Source organism: Cariama cristata, unplaced genomic scaffold (assembly GCF_000690535.1).
Source record: "Cariama cristata isolate BGI_N322 unplaced genomic scaffold, ASM69053v1 scaffold4534, whole genome shotgun sequence".
Classification (NCBI taxonomy): domain Eukaryota; kingdom Metazoa; phylum Chordata; class Aves; order Cariamiformes; family Cariamidae; genus Cariama; species Cariama cristata.
The window spans coordinates 6,637-20,604 of NW_009611063.1; the positions used below are offsets into that span (position 1 = coordinate 6,637).

Genomic DNA, 13,968 nt, shown 5'->3' on the forward strand with positions numbered 1-13,968 from the left:
GGAAACAGGCAAGGAATATTTGGGTGTCCTGAGTCAGACGGTGAAAATGAAAGACAGTTTCAAATTAATTTTGAAATTTTAATTTGAACTTGGGCCAAACATTCACATCAGCATGTTATCTAATGTTAAGGAAAAGCAGTTCTATTGATCAGTGCACTCATGTCTTGCCTTCACCAGAACAAATGTTTTTCTTAGGTATACTTGAGGTATGTTTTCCCCGTGTCAATTTATTTGCAGTTCGGAATTTTTCATTTTTCTCAATACAACCTCATTAATAGCCTCCTAGTCAATAAAACAGGTGTTCTTTTTTAAGATTTTCAAAAGATTTCCCCTCGCTTTTATTACATTAGTGTGTATTATCAGCATTGTCATCAGTTGTCCACAGTGCCAGTGTGCTGAAGGAAGCATTTGAAACTAATCTATGGAGTGTATTTGAAAAAATGTCCAGTGATATAAGCATTAAACCACTTACAGGTTTTCAGATAAAATCTTCTTTTTTTTAAATTTTTTTTTTTAGTACATGCATCATGAATGAATCTGCCTCTAGTGGAAATGGTCAAGAGTTTGATGTGTTTAGTGCTATGGACTGGAAGGATGGCATAGGTACTTTACCAGGAAGTGACCTAAAGGTAAGATATGTAATTTTTTTAATAAATTAAATAAAAATGTTAAATGCCAAAAGAATGCATTTCACAAGCTGGTGTGTAGGTATCTGCTTTTATGAATAAAACATGAATCTGCAGCTCTGAGTTAAGAGACTGTAGCCTGTTAGCTTTTAGCTCTGGAGTTTCTTGATTCAGTTTCTGGTGCTGGCACAGACAGCCGTCATCCCTGTAGGAAGGCATAAATTAGCACTGCCTCACTACATAGACAGAAGTAATCAAGTGCACAAAATCCAAAAGAAATCTCAAAATTTAAGTGTGAAAATTCAGTCCACTTAAAGCATTGTATTACGGTATCACTAAGAATCTTTATACTGTCATTGACTCTCACAGTCTCATATTCTTAGTTCTTTTTATTTCTAAAAATAGTTTATTTTTGCCGTGCTTTTGTCATGTGGGTGCCTAGAAAAATGGATAAATTGAGTGCTTCTGAGTTTGGTATAGTTTAGAAATTTGAATGATACTGGAATAGTACTTTTCATTACATTTTTCACACTGGTTGTGTTTACTGAAGTAAATTGTAACAATGTTATTTTGTTTTCGAAATGTTCTGTGTATTTTTTTTATTTGTCTGATACTTTTTACTATGTTGTCAGAAGATGTCCTCCGCTGCATTAGCTAAACATACAGTTTCGGTATTAGAGACTTTCTTGCACCTATTTCCTGTTGATTATAGTAAATATTTTCATATCATTCCATTTAGGCTAACGTTGATGAAGTTTTCTCACAGTTTATTTTTTAAGAGGAGTCGCACAAGAAAATGTGTGTTTTTCAAAAGCAACTTTGTATCCCTTGGTGGCTGATACAATTTCTGTTCTTGAAGTAGGGAGTCAAAAAACGTTTGCAATTCAGGGAGTACATGTTGCAAGTGTGTTTTCCTGGTGTGGGTTTTTTTTTTTTTTTTTTTTTTTGGTAATCACAGAACCATCGAATAGGTTCACAGAATAATTTTCTTTGAAAAGGACCTCAGGACCCCGCCCCTGAGCACCCCGGACTGTAGGCTGACTTAGATCAGGTTGCTCAGGGCCTTGTCCGGTACAGATTTGATTATCTCCAGGGATGGAGATACCACAGTCTCTCTGGGCAACCTGTTCCAGCATTTGACCACCTTCATAGTGATTTTTTCCTTTTATGGATACTTTGTTGGAATTTCCCCGTTTGCAGCTTGTGCCTGCTGTCTCTTGTCCTTTTACTGTGCGCATCTGAGAAGAACCTGGCTCCATCCCCTATGTATCCTCCCATTAACTACTGGAAGACAGCGGTAAAATCTCTCCTGTTCTTGAGACCGAGCAAACAAGTTGGCTGAGCTTCTCCTTGCATGTCATCTGCTACAGCCCCTACTTGTTTTGGTGGCATCTGCCAGACTTGTCCAGTGTGTCAGTGTCTTTCTTGTGCTGGACACGGTCATCCACATGTGGTCCCATCAGTATTAAAGAGAGGGGAATAACGACCTGCTGGCTACCCTCTCGCTAAAGCAGCCCTGGATGCTCGTGGCCGCTGTTGCTGCCAGGGCACGTTGCTGACTCACGTTCAACTCGTAGGTCTTTTTCTGCAAAGCTGCTTTCGAATAGTCGGTCCCTGGGCTGCCCTCGTGCACACAGCTGCTCTGTCGCAGGTACAGGACCTCGCACGTACTTTGGTAGACCTTCATGAGATCTTGTTAGCCTATTTCTTCAGCATGTTGAGGTCTTTCTGAATAGCAACCCTGCCTTTCAATTTGTCGGCCACTCCCTCGGATTTGGTAATTTGATGTTGCTGCCTGTACACATATAGAAGCCTTTCTTGTTGCTTTTGCTGTTTTCTTCTCCAGCTGACCTCTGGGTTTCCCAATTCCATGATTGTACACTACAGCAATATGACTATATGCCTTCTCTATATGATATTTCCCCTGTTTCACCTTCTGGTTACTTCCTTTTCCATTTGAACTAAGTCAGGAGTCCCTAGTTCATTCACATTGGCCTTCATCCACGTTTGTGTACTTCTTGCATGTTGGCGTGCATCGTTCTTCTGCTGTGAAGTACCTGGAGAGATATCCAGATTTCCTGGGACTATTTATCCTTTAAAGCAGTCTCCTGTACGATCCTGCCAAGCAGATCTCTGAACAAGCCAAAATCTGCCTCTCCTGAAGTCAAGGACTGCTGTTTCGGTATTTGTTTTGCTCGCTTCTTTCAGGATTGTAGACTTCCACCATCTTATGGTCGCTGCTGCCAAGGCTAGCATCAGTATGCACATCCCTGACCAGTTCTGTTTTTTTTTTAAAAGTCTAGACTTTTAAAATTCCTTTCTATTTTAATAAGCAACATTGTGTGAAAGGCAAATGTAATACTGAAATGTTTGAGGAAAAAAAAAGGGAACATTGCAGGAAAATATAATAATCTCATATAAATCATTGGTACATGCTTTGTTCAGTTCTGGTTACCCTATGTCAAAATAAACAAAACCGAAACAAAGGTTGGGTTGTTAATTAGTAGAGGAATGGGAAAGCTTCCATACAAAGCGAGGGAAGGGACTGGGAGGTATAGCTGAGGGTAACTTCAAGAACTCATGTAAGAAGATTCTTAACTATGTCCTTTTCAGGAAAGCATGAGCTTCATTTTAAGGTTGCTCTTCTGGGTTTTATTTTTATTTGGAAACAAACAGGTATTTGAGTTTTGGACAGAGATTCTTTCTTTCGTCCAGGCATTAAGGAAGACACAGTCAGAAGTGCAATGGTAATGTACCCAGAATGATGAAAGATCCAGAGAGAATTGGTCAGGCAGCTCATTCTGGTCTTTTTTTAAATATAAAAGCAAGGGGGTTGCTGGATGAAATTGAAATGAAGCTATTCTAACACTGGCTGAAGGAAGAATATTTTCTAACAATGCAGAATTAGCCTGGAGACATCACTGGACCAGGGAGCATCAAGACTCGCTGACAGACTGGGCATTTATATAGATACCAAAACAATTTGAGCTGTTAGAATACTAAGGATTTTTAAGCTTTTGAGACAATTGTAACAACTTATTTTTTCAGGACTGCTTCTAAGTACTGATGGTTAAAAGGATGACTAATCCCTTGAAACTGTAAATGTGATTGTGGAAGGTATGTTATGCTCATTGTGGAATCCTCAGAATAGGGTTAGTGTGAATGGTTTACCTGAACTGTCCTGATAACAGAGTATTTTAATACTGTGTCCTGAACCTAAAGAAATTGGCCTTACATAGCAGTTACTGCTTGTAAGCTTGCATGTGTCTTGTAGTAGAATTGTTCCGCTAAAGATATCAAACCGTTGCCATGTATTTACATTGACATACAATTGAAAAATCTGGTGAAAACACTGTAGTAGCAAAATGCACAAATCCAAAGCTTCTATTTTACAACTTGGTAATAGATTAGAGTGCCTGGGTTTTTTATAATAAATAATAAGCAATAGCTGAATTATTCATTGCAGGCAATGTATAGCTTACATTCTCATGTTTAGTCTTTTCGTAAAATGTTGGGGAAGATTGTCTTTCAACACTCAGATTTGGTAAACTATATTGTATAAGCATGTTTTAAGTTAAACGTATACCAAAATGTTGAAATGCTGCTTTTTAATGTGGAGGTTTTGGGCAGTTACCTACTTGCAGTCCTTATTTTTAGTCATGTAAGTCATCTGGCGTTTGCTTGTCTTTACTGGTGGCATGATGAAGTTTCATGCTTAGTTGTACATACGCACTTTTTAAGAAATCTCTTTTCTTGTGTGCTATATTAATATCCAACCTCCTCAGATTATCAGGCAAGTATATCTGAGCAACCATTCCTTTTAAGAACCACTTCATTTTTGTGAATATAAGTTCCTCTATGAATAACAAGTGGTAAAAAGCTATTGCAAATAGTGTAAAATGCTTGAAATGTTTACAAATAACTTTTCCCATTATTTTTTTCTCTTTGCTTGAATTTAACTTTTCTTACGATGTAGAAGAACACAGAAATAGGAAATTGCATTCCTTCTTTTTGTTACAAAGTCCTATGGGCAGTTTCATGCCTACCAGACCTTACTGAGACAGACTGCACCAGGGGCAGTCACTTCCCAGGCTAATCCAAACGAGGGAGCCCAGTCAGGTACCAAGCCTCTGTTCTCAGCCATGCCATGTCTGCATCTGTTTCCACATAGGTAAAATGCTGAAAATCTTCTTTTCCTTCTTTTCCTTTTGGGCAGTCTTAATCATTAGGTTTTTGTCACTCATAGTTGGAGAAGGCTGGGGAAATACATTCTTATACAGATTTTGTTAAAACTCTTTAGCAAAAATAGTCATAAAATAGTTAATACTCCTTGAACGCTGCTTTGAGCATCCCGTGTGAGAGCCAAATAGTGAATGGTTGTGGAAAATGCTAGAATTTCCAATTATTCAGGGGATAGGGAGAATTAAAAATCGTACACTATGATGCACTGGAGACTGAGAACAAAAATTTTAGCATTGTGTATTAGTTCTTTCAAGATGTTTAAATAAAAGAGAAAAGTTGAATTCCAGTACAGTTTAAAATAGTTTACAAATTACAGAATGCCTTCATGTGGCAGGCTAAGTAATGTATGCTTATCTGAAAAACATCAGTGCTTACCAGTTACTCTGCATGGTGTGAATGTAAATGTGAAATACTCTTCTTTTTTCTCTTTTTTTTTTTTTTTTTAAATCTCTGTGCCGAGTGCAGGCAGTAGCACCATCACTTCAAGATTTAAATGTACTCATTAAATTGGAAAAGCTGTAATAATTTACAGTCACTTCCTACTGCAGTGACAGAAGTTTATGAAGTGCTTCGTAATGAGTTTTCTAGTGCTTGTGTTTGGAAAGTGAGCTGTTATATACTTCATGGACAGAATTTTGGTCATTATTTCCAGCTTGCAAATTGTGCTTGAATGGGGGAAAAAAAAATTAATTTTGATGATGAAGACATTAACCTGTAAATAAAGTTGGACAGCTAATATCATAGGAAACCAGCTATGATGGTGGAACATGAATGGTGGAATAGTGATCACTGGTGCTTGGTGTTTGCAGCCGTGCTGTAAAGAAGGAGACGGTGATTCCGAGTGCTGTGTTTCTGGATGCAGAGGTGCAGCAACTCAAGGCAGTGAAGTACTTCCTTCCACCTGCCCGTTCTGAAATTGCACTTGAGCTTGAGATAATTAACATTTTGAAAACAACTTACTCTTTTTTTCCTCACATGATTATATGTCAGAAATACCGGTAGTGTCTCAGGCGATAACTAACTACAGTGCTTTTTTATTGCAAAGCTATTTCTGTCCTCACACGGTGTCATGTGCTGCACTGAATCTGGGGAGACATTTTGCTCTCAAGGGAGAGTCCCTCGGTGTCCGCAGGAAACATTGACTGCCGGGAACCGGTTAAATCACCGCCTCCCCCAGGAAGGCGTTATTCCCGGGAGAAGATGGAGTCCCTTTCAGGAAGCTGGTAAGGAGTGGTGCAGGGAGGAGAAAGCAAGGCAGAATAGGCTTTCTCTGACCACATCTGAGCCCCAGCAGATGTACCTAGTGGGCTGGCCTTTTCCACATGGAAGTAACTTCTGTTGCAATGTAATGTAATGAATTGACTCATGTTGCACTTCATCGCCATAGATTTCTGGTTAAAACTTTGCATTGTCATAAAATGATTTTACCTTATTTTAAAACAGAAAGACCGAAAACGAAATTTCGCTGATAAAATTGCTAAAACTCCAAAGCCAAGGAATGCCAGAATCAGGTTTACGTTTGGATCTTTAGTTGGGCTTCCTCATGTGTAGTCACGGTAGAGTCTTCACTTAAATGATCATGTGCTATTTTACCACAAAATCTACTGCGTCATTTGCTGCAGATGCTGTTAGACTTGTAAATAGCTGGGCAGAGGATTTCAGGAAGGGGAAGGAGTAGTTTTGTGATTAATGCAGGTAAATCCCACACAGGAAAGCTTAGTGCTGCTCTTGCTTCTACCACAGCCTTCCTGTGCGGTGCCGAACAACTCACTTGGAACCAAAACTTTGGCAGGTAGCCATTCATTTTTTATTTGTCACTTGCTTGAGTTCCCCATGAGATATTAGCGGTTGGTATTTAGAAATATTCTGGCCAAAATAATTCAGAGCCAGGGTTGCTTTGTAGGTCAACTTCTAGATCGATAAACGTCGTCTTGGCAGGCCTTGACTTCTGGCTCTGTCGCTGATTTATGTGTCACCTTAAGAAAGTCTGTTTAGCTGCAGTTTCCTACTCAAGTGGAGATAATAGGGCAGACTGAGTTTGCAGTGGAGAGAAGTCATTGAGAAGCCCTCTGGTACCAAGATAATTCTTGAGCACTCAGGGTGAAGGGCGGGAATTGGAAGAGCCTGAGGAGTGTCTAAGAATAAAGTAGATAAACATTACAGCAGACAAGACTGAAGTATCGGTGGTTTGCTGGGGAAATGTCAGTCCGTCTTGCTAAAGGTGTATGGTTTCTGATGGTGCCTAAGCTTTCCGTTCAGAAGTGATGAGAGAATGTTCCTACTATTATTTTTTTTTTTGGAAGGTTGTAATTTAATAGTAATCCTTTCCTGCTTGTGCCTGCCCAGGAAGGAAGAAACCTTTTCTTTTGCATGCAAATTGTTCTCTCTTCTTCATTACTTCAGGATTAGCCTATTGCAGTGTTACTGAAGCATCTTAAAATCAATCGAAGATTGCTTGAAGTGCTTGACTTTCTTGCTGACAGCATCATTCCAGTGAGAGGGGGGTCTAACCCTGCCCCTTGGTCATGGTGTGGAATTTAATCTCTGCTGATTATGGTTTAGGGAGTCCTAAATAGCCTGGGATCCTACTTAGGTTGTTCGTCTTTTGCTGTACTTGCAGAGCAGGAGCATGCAGGCAGGATCCCTTCTCATCGTTAAAGAAAGGGAATAGTCAGGTGCAGGGACAGGTTCCCCATACCACCTCTGTCCCTGAAAGAGTCAAAATTTTGTGACCAGGCAAGCGTCAGGAATCACATGCTTACTGAGTGCTTTGAAATAAGCTGCGAGCAGAGTATTCAGAAGGGTGAAGAGCTAGGAAGAGAGATTTTTATTTTCTTTTGTAAGTGGCTGAGAACAGAGATTTTGTTTCAGGAATTACTTTGCACTGCATTGTAAGAGTAATTGCTAGAGTGCCTAAAGCTTTTTTAGATACATGCTCTTTGTTATTTCAGTGTTTGTTTTTTTAAAAAAAAGAAAATAAACAGTCCTGCTTTCAAACCGTGTAGAGTAAATAAGACTGGCTTTACTGCTTGAAGAAAGAGTATAAAAATACCCAACAGCTGCCTCATTTTCTGAATGCTATCCAGCCCCTGCCTGGGGCAGGGGCTCTGTGGAAAAAATAGTATGTGATCGCTCACGTAAAGACTGTATCGCACACACACACAGAAGAGGAGAATGGTTGAATGGACAAGTTCTGGCATTTACTAACTTATTCAACTTAAGTAATATGTAAAAAGTAGTTTGGCATGTAGCAGGATGTGGTTGGACAATACAATGTCTATAGGCGATTCTTTTGCTTTAAAGAGAGGAGGAGCTGTAAGATGCCAGAAAGGCTCTGATTTATCTGAGCAGTCCCACCGAAATCACTGTGATTAAACGGTGATTAAAATCAAGAATGATGGTAACTGTTTGTTAACCAGAGATCTGAGTGTAGTTCTTTGGCTTGTATCACTGGAGTCCCAGGTGCCAGTCCTTTTGACAGACTGCTGTATAACTCTGCTACTTTACATTTAGTTACTTCATATGCACAAAGAATTTTTAGTCTGTTTACTTTTGGTTTGGGTAATACAAATTTTGCAGGTTTCTTCTGAGCTAGTCGGCAATCGCACTGTTTTGGGATTAAGATAAGTTTTGTTCCTGAAGTTACTGTCGGAATGCAGCAACAATTGTCTTTATTGCAATGAACTCTTTGTCCTTAACTTGCCCAGTAGATGGTAGTGTTGGCTGTTTTTTCTGATTTATTTTAAAGCTTTGCATTAAGGTGCGTAGGTTTTTTTCTCCTTTTTTGTCCTTTGCACTTCAGTTGCTCTTCCTTTTTCTTCCTTTTTATTTCTGCCTGTTCTTCCAAATAATATTTTTACCTTGTATAAAACAATAGCAGCCTTTATTCTGATTTGATCTCTGTGGGTACTGATGAGATCTTGTACACTCTTAAAAGGGCACAAGCAACAGCAAACGGAGATAGTCTGATCCTTGTTGCTCTGAATTAGACACATACAACAGCGGGGACTTAATTGGAAACTAGATTGTATATATTTCTTCCCTATAGGTTTGAGTATCTAAGAATTAATCTGCAATGTGGTAGACATTTCACATTGTTTGCAAATTTATTTTTATCCCACACAGTGACAAATACACAGAGTATTTTTATGAAATGTGCAGAAAGTGAACTGAATGCCCTTTTAACATATAATGCCCCCTACGTAAAACTTCCAGCCTGCATGATAAAGCAAAGAACTTCCATTGGAAATGGAAAGGTCCTAAAGCCACTGGAGGAGGGACAGCAGGAGTCCACCTGCGGTGTTATGCTTAGTCACGTTCACTGAGAAAAAGTGAATTTCCATGGTTGAGCCCAGCATATGGTGGGCAAAGAATGATGGACTGATCAAGAAGATGAAGCTCCATTTTTTGTAAGAAGAACAGAAGGAGCTTGTGCTTAGCCTAATAAAATCAAGTTTGAGGGTATGTAATTCCTTGCTTCAAATACCAAGAAAGTAAGCGCTAGGGTACTGGCGCTGTGTAATCCATAGGGTAATGTTAGGTTAAGAACAACTGGGTGTAAACTGACTAAGAATAGGTGTAAATGGAAAGTTAGAAGAAGGTTTTTCAAGAAAGAGATTCAGGAATGGACTTTCAGTAGAGGCACTGATAACAGAAAATCTGTCCTCTTCTCCATTGCAGCTGAAACATTTATGAAATACTTTGTGTGATACTGTTGCCTGCAATAAACAAAGGCTTCATCTCAGTGACTTATGGTACTTGTTCCAGTCCTGTGTAAATTTTAATGCAATTTTAATTTTTTAAAAAATGTTTCTTGGTAGTAATTTTGATCCCTGTAGAAGAACTTAACATGTGGACAAATGGTTCAGAAAGTGTTTATGATGTTTGATTATTGTTTATTTAACCCTTGATTTCCCTCAATGTGTTCTTAATTTGTTGAACAAATATTAAAATGTTCCTGGGAATAAAATTAACAGTCATATAAGCTGAAGTCCTGGTATATCAGGGCATTGTATCCCAAGAATGTGAAAATGTATCTCAGCTCTGAGTGGAAGGATTCTCTAATGATGTTTAGGTGGAAGCTACTGTTTAATTCCCTTTTGATCCTTGTTGAAACGGCGAAACAAGGCAGCTAAGTAAGTTCTGTGTTGTATACTTACCCACTAACATCCTGCAACTCAGGACTGGACTCATCCTGCCAACTCAGTTTATGATACATTTGTGTTAAAAGAACTGCAGTAACTTGAAAATGTGTATTTTTGCCCTTGTTGCTCACCTGTACATGAAACTTTGAAAGTTAAATTTTCTATCCAAATGTTGTATTTATTCTTGTTTATCTTACTGTGGATTCACTCATGAAAGCTGTTGAGGTTTCTTTCTCCTCTTCTTTGCCTTCTGATTTTTTAAGACCATTGGCTCCATTAGGTGGGATGGAAAATTACCTTCTTAAGAGGTTACTTAAAATTTGCAAACAGGCATTTTGCAAAAGTCAAGTGGGTTAAATTCATACCCAACAAGCTTTATCATTTATTATTTTTCAAACATTGAAGTGAAAAACACCAGGCTTCTTTGTGAGATTATTAAAAAAGTTACTTGATAATGGCCTGACTTTGTTTCCATGAACGGGAACTTTACTGTTTGCCTTAATGAAGACAGATTTAAGGAAAATTCCTTAATCCAATGCAAATTGATATATTTACTTAAGGAGTTTTGTAACTTAAAAACAAATTTTTACTTCTCAGAAAGCTATGGATCCATCCTTAGAAGTTAGCTCAATGGCACTGTTTCCTTCCCTCTGTATCACCTCCTGTGAACTTCCAGACTGTTAAGACACCCGGGGAGGTATATGGGAGAACTGCTCTTACTATATTTTGGCTTAGATCACCAAAAAGAGAGGAAATATTATGACAGAATCTTCACCTTTAGTTTTTTGTCGCCTGCATTCTAAGTAGAAGAGGCTTATGGAAGTGCTGAATTTTTTCGTAGACACATAAACCACCGTTAATCTAGATCCTTTTTTGTCATGCTTCCAACAGTAGACTCTAGTTGGCACATTGCTCTGGCAGCTCTTACCCTGTGATGGCTTTGTGCAGCCTGCTGCTCTGTACATCTATTTATCCCGTTTTTAAGCAATTAACCTCTGTCACAAGTTTTTAATTGCTTTTCTTCCCCAGCTAAAACCAGACTACGACTCCCCAGGTCTGAGGCATTTTTCTGGTCAGCTATGGAGAGCACGGCGTGCACAGTAATGCCGAAGCTGTAGCGGGGGAAGCAGGGAGTGAAAGCAGACATATCTGCTTCAAGTTTGTGCCTGAACAGGAGCTGGAGGCCTCTCACACTGATAAAGGCGAAGCTGTGGGCAAAAACAGGAGGTACAGAGGACAGATGAGGCAGCGGCCCAGTGGCAGCAGTGAGGCAGTCGCAAGTGGTTACTCTCCATCACTGAGCCCATCTCAGTGTGGTGGCCCAACTGTTGAGGAGCTAGTTCCTTAGTGGTTTGGCTCTCGCTGCTGTGAACAGCCTCCATTGAAGGGGTAGCTAGGAGCAGCCTTCCCTGCAGTCATCTGTCTGTCGTCTTTTGATGCCTGTCAGTCAGCCTTCTGAAGCCAGAAGGGCCGGCGGGTCGCTGAGCTAATTAGGGTGACGTCCTTACCTACCACAGGAGGCCCCAGTGGAGGAGGAATGCGTGTATAGTGTCAGGGCTGAACATTGATGGGATGATGCAGAAACATCCCAGGTGTTAATTGGTGTACGGATATTCCAGCTGATACAGTCTGAAGGTGCAGGAGAGTGTTTCCAGAAGGTGGTTAGTAACCCCCTGTGACCGTCGGCTGGTGGCCTGCAGCACCGTGCTTTGGTCTGTGCTTCCAGCCCACTTGCTGAGCCAGCTTTGCAGAGTTAGGGGTCTTGGAAGCAAGGGAGGTTTTCCCTCTGACATCCACCTATTGCAGAGGCAGCAAAGCACCAATAGCAAAAATGAGCTTAAACAGAAGAGGAACCAGGCTGGGTGCATAAGTCAGCTGTAAGACCCAAGGGTCCTCTTCTGAATGGTAACTCCACTGCTTTTCTTTGGGTGGAATGGCGTGAGTGTCTGTCCATAAACTGGGGTATGAGCACGTGGTGTTACTGCATTTGATTGCCTTTCAAAGCTGAACTCTAGTCTTTCAGTCCAGAGGGATTTATCAACAGTTTATCCACGCTCGCAAATGTGTTGTGAGCTGATTGCAAGTCAAAATCGTGGCTCCAGAAGTCATATGACTGTGTGAGGTCCTTCTCTTCTTCCTCTCCCTCCTCTCAGCTTATTACTTCTGAGCTGCTCACGTTCCTTAGGACCTGATGGCTCTTTGCAAATGCTGAGGCTGGAAGGAGTATATTGGTGAAGGCACACTGTTGTGGTCTGTACATCATGGGGCTCACCTTGGCTTTCAGTCAGAATGGCTTATTTTTGGTACCGTACCGTAGCAGGGTCCATAGTGAGCGAGAATGATTCATCCTGCAGCCTCCAGAGGCACAGAAAAGATCAATGTAGTGCCAGGCAATTCTTCCTCTTTTCATTTTCCCAAGATAAAATTTCCTGACCAGAGAAACAGAAATAGGCTTCATGGTACTGCCCTGAAGGAATATTCTTGTGAGTGGATGCTGGGGAGCCTTGAAAGACTCTCTCAGGCCTAATTTTTCCTGTTGGTCTCAGTTGGTGAGAGCACCTCACTGCTAGAGACCTGTCCTCTGTGGCAAAGCTCAGAGAGTTACGCTCCTTCGCTGTTCAGAGCAGACGATCAGGGACAAAACCCTGCCTTGAGTACCACCCGTGTAACCAGCTGGGCCTGCAAACCATGTAGTGACTGGGAAGCTGAAGTTTATTTTCATCTGGTAGCACTGTAATCGTTGCGGCATTTGGAAGATGCTTTTCTGCTGGCAGCAGGATGGATATAACTCCCAGTGCTCCTGTGTAAGCACAGCGTGTGGGGTATTGTTGAGCATTGCTTCTGGCTGACAGTAATATCACGTTCAGCATGTAATTAAACAGCTCATAAACTGCCTTGAGATGTTTGTTTATGTGCACTTTACAGCGGAGAAGTACTGTGTTTTCGGAGGATGCTGAAATTTCTGTACTCTGTGAAGCATTTGTATTTGACGTTCAGTCCCCTTTTCCTCGGCATAAATACTCAGTGACTGGAGTGACTTATTTTGCTGGCAAGGAAAACCATACGGTTAAGAGATTTTCCCATGAATTTCTGTTACTGATTTTTTGATTCTTGTGTATAAGTTAGGTTTTGATCTGCAGGTGGAGGCATCTATATCAATATCTATTGCAAATTCGTATTTTTAGGTAACAGAATGAGTTTGCGTTTTGCTTGATAGAAACAAGAAAGGCTTGCTTCCAATTACTTGACGATAAGCAGAAACACACATAAGTTAGGTATTGTGGTGAGGACACCATGTAAAAACTATCCTGGTGAATAGAAGATGCTGCCATAAGAGAGTATTAGTAAATTTTTACTCTACACCATTTGTTTTGTCTTACAGTTTAGAGTGAATGAATTTGGGGCCCTGGAAGTGATTACAGATGAAACTGAGATGGAAAGTGTTAAAAAGGCAACTGCTACCACAACCTGGATGGTTCCAACTGCTCAAGAAGGTCAGTTAAGAGGCAGTAAACATTTTCTGTGGTAGATTGTATTTTGTTTTATGTGTCAGTTTTTCTTGAAGATTGCCTCAAAATAAAAAAAAAAAACCTTATTTACTTTAATACACGGAGTGTCTCTGATGATGTTACCTGTTTCTTGGGGTGTGAATAAGTATGACAAATGCATTTTAAATTAAAAGGAAATAATTCCACTGTTAAACATTTGAATTTCAGTTACAACCACAATTTTTTTCTAATGGTAATTTTTTCTAAGTTTAGAATCAGTATTTTCCCTCTATTTAATTTGCAAAATAGTTTCTTACTTTAAATTATTGAGAAATTTTGATATGTTACTTTTATTGAGCTGGTTCTCCAGACTGCCCACAGACTTTACTGACTGTCTACGGTTCATTTGTGACCGAGGTACCGCACACTGAAAACTGCCTTCACATGATACTGGCTGGTGCTCAGCTG

General features: G+C 40.1%; 1 protein-coding gene across 1 annotated transcript in view; it reads left to right on the forward strand.

Moving 5' to 3' along the window:
- Positions 1-521: 521 nt before the first annotated feature.
- Positions 522-13,968, forward strand: part of LOC104160034 (lethal(3)malignant brain tumor-like protein 3) — a gene marked incomplete at its 3' end in the record, with an annotated part of 45,566 nt that continues 32,119 nt past the window's right edge. Inside the window, exons 1-2 of the mRNA XM_009698085.1 lie at positions 522-629; positions 13,395-13,506. Coding sequence (XP_009696387.1) covers positions 528-629; positions 13,395-13,506 — 214 coding nt within the window. The remainder of the gene's footprint in view (positions 630-13,394; positions 13,507-13,968) is intronic.